This window comes from Triticum dicoccoides, chromosome 4B (genome assembly GCF_002162155.2).
Source record: "Triticum dicoccoides isolate Atlit2015 ecotype Zavitan chromosome 4B, WEW_v2.0, whole genome shotgun sequence".
Lineage (NCBI taxonomy): Eukaryota > Viridiplantae > Streptophyta > Magnoliopsida > Poales > Poaceae > Triticum > Triticum dicoccoides.
In genome coordinates this window covers 203809465-203814930 of record NC_041387.1, presented here as the reverse complement: position 1 = coordinate 203814930, position 5466 = coordinate 203809465, and the positions used below count along the sequence as shown (strand labels likewise).

The 5466-nt window shown below is 42.2% G+C and overlaps 1 protein-coding gene across 1 annotated transcript in view; it reads left to right on the top strand.

Moving 5' to 3' along the window:
• The first annotated feature begins 410 nt into the window (after positions 1-410).
• Positions 411-5466, top strand: part of LOC119295777 — an 11781-nt gene continuing 6725 nt past the window's right edge. Inside the window, exons 1-4 of the mRNA XM_037574242.1 lie at positions 411-609; positions 1262-1511; positions 3087-3158; positions 3889-3953. Coding sequence (XP_037430139.1) covers positions 1290-1511; positions 3087-3158; positions 3889-3953 — 359 coding nt within the window. The 5' untranslated portion in view covers positions 411-609; positions 1262-1289. The remainder of the gene's footprint in view (positions 610-1261; positions 1512-3086; positions 3159-3888; positions 3954-5466) is intronic.

The window sequence follows — 5466 nt, the reverse complement described above, 5'->3', positions numbered from 1 at the left end:
GACGAGAATTGGGTAGGCTGGCTGGATGCATCAGTCCTACACACGAACGGTGAGCGGACAGCCAACTCAAACGAATAAAAAATAATAAAATATGCGTCCGCTTGAATCGGTGCGATGGAGTTGCTCTAAGAACATATGAAAATTTTCTACTTCCATTAGTATAGGCAGCAAAGCGGTCGCCCCGTCCAGAAGGTCCGGAGCAAGACGTGGGATCAGCATCGGACATATAACGACCGACGTCGAGACGGCGGCGAGATGTCCGTGTAGCCGATGGGCGCGCCATATTTGACCGTTGCGAGCGCGTCCCTACCCTCCTCGACCACCGCGTCGGCCAATCGTGTCGTAATATTTTATAGTAATATAATATCAATTTATTATTTAAGTACTCCTATATTTTACTCCCTCTTACCACCAGCTTCCTTCTCTTGACTCTTTCTTCCCTTTCCTCGCGAACCAGCAAAACCAAGAGAGCGAAATCGCGTGTTGATTAGACGACCAGACCGAAGCCAACGAATTGGACATCGAGAGGAGGAGGACGTCTCTAGACTCAGCCCACCGGACCAAGAGAGGAGAACGGTCATCCTCGACGACGCCGCCGCCGCCGGCAAGGTGCGTGCCCTGCTCCTCCGATCCCTTCCCCCCTTTCTCTAGCTCCGGTGCGAAATCTGCGGCTGCACCGGGGGACCGGTGGCGATTCGGCGTGTGGGGCATCTCTCCCTCCTCACCTGCCACGGCGGTTGATTTAGTGGTTGTAGTTGTGGATGTGTGGGTTGGGGGCTGGTGGAAGCCGGCGACCTCTCCTGCTGGCAGACGAGCCGTCCGCTGCGAATGTCCCCCTCTCTTGGCGGGGGCTCCGGTTCGCTCGCGCCTTCGCCTTCCTTCTTCGTGCAGTCCACCGGAAATCGGATTGCTCTCCACCGCCGTGTCGAATCGTGTGGTGTGCGTGGACTTGGTTGGTAGTCAGGGCCTGGATTTGGCAGACAGAGTTAGGTGAGAATGCAACAGTATAGACGCCAGCCAGAGATAGGGTTTACATGGTGCTCTCTAGTTGCCTGATTTTGAGTATACCCGTTGATTTTTAAGAGGGATTTCTGTACCATTCGCATCTTGTTTTCTCCATTTTTAGGCACTGATCACCGCCGCTGCACCCTATATTGGTCACTGTTATCTGTTCCGTCACTTCAATACATGCTTTATGGCCTGCAACTGTGTCTCTGCTAGTATCTGAACGTCTTGCGATTGTTGCGATCATTTGTTACAGGAGTTCGATTTGTTGAGGGGAGTTTTGGATGGGGGACCATGTGGTGGTGAATGTGGACGGTTTTGCGAACACCAAGGATGATGGCGTTGCTGAGAAGCCATCTGAGGCTGTGTCGGTGGCTGTTGTTGATATGGCGGAGGATGGTGGCGAGGATGAGCCACTCATCCAGGCTGCAGAGTGCCGCATATGCCAGGAAGAGGACAGTATCAAGAATCTCGAGAAGCCGTGTACGTGCAACGGCAGTCTGAAGGTTTGGGTCCTCTCCAATCTTATTCTCAAATCTCGCATATGATTCTCATGTTCCTGGAAGGCTGAAAACTGCTAGGCGTTTTGTTGTTTGTGCACTGCACATATGGTGGGGGTCCTTAGTTTTTGTGCTTTATTTCAGCATGTGTCAGCCATTTCCTTTGACATGTGGTATAGTTTATAAGTATGCTCCGATATGTTTCAAATTTACTAGGCAGTAGCCGATTGTGTGTATATTTAGGATAGTATCATGTTTGTATTTTCTTTTTCTTCCATATGGCAGCAATAGTTTAGTGGAAGGATCCACCTTTAAAGGACACTAACTGGAAAAACGCTATGTATCAAAAGTTTTGACTCATCCTATAATTATGTCCAGTTGGGTCATGTCATTTATGTTCCTCTAAGGTGCGCCATGCCATGGTCAAGTTGGATGACCTGCCATCTATTTCTTAACAAAGAACTGACTTTGATCTTGTATGGAGAAACTTACATGACAGTGAAGTTTATAACATTGTCGGGCTTTGAATAAAGGAGCTTTAAAATCCGTTTTACATCATTAAGGGACTAGCTATGTTCATCTTCTGTACTGTATGTAGAGTAAAAAGAGACGAACAATGCAAAGCTTGTATTGCCACTATGTCGTTCCGATGCTACCTTGGCGCTAACTTCCCAAGCAGCATGCGACAATGAGATATATGATAGTTTCGCAGGCCAAAATTCGTACAATCTACACCAAGAATAAAGCATGATTGTTTCACTTAAATTATTCTAAGTCTTAATGCTGCATATCTTCTTCTAGTGGGAGCGTTAAAGGCTACTGAAATTATCTGGCTTGGCCTCAATAATACCTACAACCTAGTGCATCTTCGTTAGTTCTCATGATCTTTCAGATCATTCACATATTTGCAGCATCGAGTTGTGTGGTTGATTTTGCATCCACATGTTTCATTGTTTCGTATCATTGCCTCACCAGTAATTTAACCCTGTGTTTTCTGGTTCAGTTTATGGGTCATTTATCAAGTTCAATCTTTTTAGATCTATTGTAATGATGATTTATTGACATTGGAACTGCTGATCCTACATCTTTATCTTTTGTGTTGCTTATGTATGTCAACTGAATCCCGTTACATGAATCGTGTATGCATGTTGTCCTATTGTGCTTGCGGAGACGCACATCATATATGTAAAACTTAGGGCATGTACAATGGTACTATCTTAGGACTGCCACGTAGGATAAATGATGAGGTGGAGGAGAGAGAACCCATAAGAAAAGGCTTGACTTCTCTTATTTAAGAAAAGACAAGAGATGATCTCTTAGCATAATATGCCTCACCATGTTTTTAGGAATAACTAGTTATTGAAGATAAGGCTAAGAGATGACCCATTGTAGACATGTTTTTTTGTCATCTCTAAATTACATGCAAAACTTAAGATAAGACTATCTTATCAACCATTGTACGTGCCCTTACCTTGAGCTATCTATGTTCTACTTTCATCCTTGTAAATCATATAAATGTTTGTATGTTTGATCTATCAAATTATGCAGTATCTAGTTGACAGTTCTATTTCTCATGTACAGTATGCTCATAGAGCGTGTGTGCAACGCTGGTGCAATGAGAAAGGAGACATTACATGTGAAATTTGCCATGAGGTTAGTATTTTTCTCATTTCACACCAATTGTACATGTTTCATCTTTGTATTGATCCAAATTTTGAATAGTATGTTAATCTACACACAATCCAGAACGGCAACCCCAGTTTTCCCGCTTAAATTTTTTCCGTGTGTTGTGACCTGTTGACTTCATGCGTCACAGTAGTTCCACCAGAATTTCCCTGCGACACCACTTAGCATTTCATGTTGTGTGCCTTATTTATGCTCACATGAAAGCCTCACTCCATGGAGCTTTATGCCTTTATGTGCCACCACCCAGAAATGCTGTCTCATTTGCTCATGCATGAGTATGTGCAGTTGCTGTATTGTCTACCTGGAGGAATTACTGCCATGAATGATTGTTGTCTGGAGGGGCGAAGTTATTTTTTCTTCTTCGATTTTCTTAAGTTCGATGAGGTGGACATGCAATAAAAAAAAGATTTGCTGGGGGTACTTAACTGCTCCATTTCTAGTTTTCTCATATAGTGTCCGTATGTTGTTCTTCCAGATCATCTTTTATTCTGTATTTCCTAAATTTTGCCGGTAATTACCATGGTAGATAATAAGAAATCATTAAGAGAATGAGAAATTCGATGCTGTTTTCATGGATTCAAATGTTTCAGATATGGTTATATTCTGGTAGGATACTCGTTGATTTGTCCAGTGTGCACATTTATGGTGCCCTTGCTATCCCTGTTTACTAATTTGAAGCTCTGATGGTACCCTGCAGCAATATAAGCCTGGGTACACAGCACCACCACGTGTTCAACCAGATGAGACCAGCATAGATATAAGGCAAGTTTATTTTCAGATACTGCCTTTTGTTCAATTAATGCACAAAAACCTTATTATGGCTGGTGCTAGTAGTTTTTCACTTTCTCCATAGCATAAAACCCATCTTTGCAGAGATTAAACCAAAAGATTTTGTTCAGTGGAATTGTGGTATCAAATACAATTAAAACTAACATAACTCAACAGTCTGGGGAAGTCCGTCAAACAACGATAGCATTTGAAGTGTTTCTAGTTGCATACAAAAGAATGTCCATCGCCTCACAAAAACCATGCATCATGTATGGTCTTAGTCTATATAGCGGAAGGAATCGACAGCAAGCGCCTGCAAAACAGGGCACATCCTGCTGTACCAATCATGCATTGTGGAAGACATGGGCATGGCTCAAACACGCGGCGATGTCCTCTGAAGCAGCTTGAAGCAAACGGCTAACCCCTGCTTGATAACCCTGAACACTGCAACAGGAAATGAAACTATTTTAGAACCGGTAATTAGCAATATTTTGTAGAAAAACCGAAGTTAACCCAACCGGATGGATTGTCTTTTCTTGAGCAGAAGATAGGAATGCTTTTTCTAACAACTACTGCTACATATATCACTTGTTGAAATCTCTAGAAAGACAAATATTTAGGAACGGAGGGAGTAGAAGGAACTGCATTAAGATTCCCAAGGAGAAGGTAACCTATATAGTCCAACAAATTGGTTCAACAACTCGACATAATTGTACTCCCTCCGTCCTAAAAAGGTTGTCTTAGATTTGTCTAGCTACGGATGTTTCTAGAAACGTTTTAGTGTTAGATACATCCGTACCAAATTACTTGTCTTTGTCTAGATACAGATATTTTTTTCCCCGCAAAAAAGAAAAACAAACAAAAACATCCGTATCTAGACAAAGACAAGTAATTTGGGACGGAGGTAATAGATGTCAAGTCATGTGAGTTTACTATAGACAAATAGCTTGTTTTGTTGGTTGTGGGTTGAGTTCAAAGTTCAAAGTACAGAGCCTTACTCTGGGAAATTCTCAGGTAAATTTATGACATATTTGGATTACAACAAGTAGCATTGTACCAAAAGAATTGTGCATACATGTGAGTAAAATAGAAGGCCTTGTTTTTGCTAGAGTCATTCCCTAATCAGGCTAGGAAAAGAGTTACTCCTTCCGATCTAAATTAATTGACACTCCTTTAGTACAACTTTACTTTGTACTAAAGTTGTACTCCCTCCGTCCTAAAATAAGTGTCTTGAGCTTAGTACAAATTTATACTAGAGCTAGTACAAAGTTGAGACACTTATTTTGGGACGGAGGGAGTACTAAAGGAACGTCGAGGGAGTACATACAAAAAGGCGAATGTGTAACGGAATCCCACTTGTGCTCCAGCGGAAACATGGAGCTTTGGAGTACATATATAGCTTGGTAGTACTCCACCATTTACATGAAACCTGTAATTTCAAATGTCATTCATCAAATATTTGATTATTCATTTAACTCTAATAAAGTCCCGTTTTGTGCTATTCCCC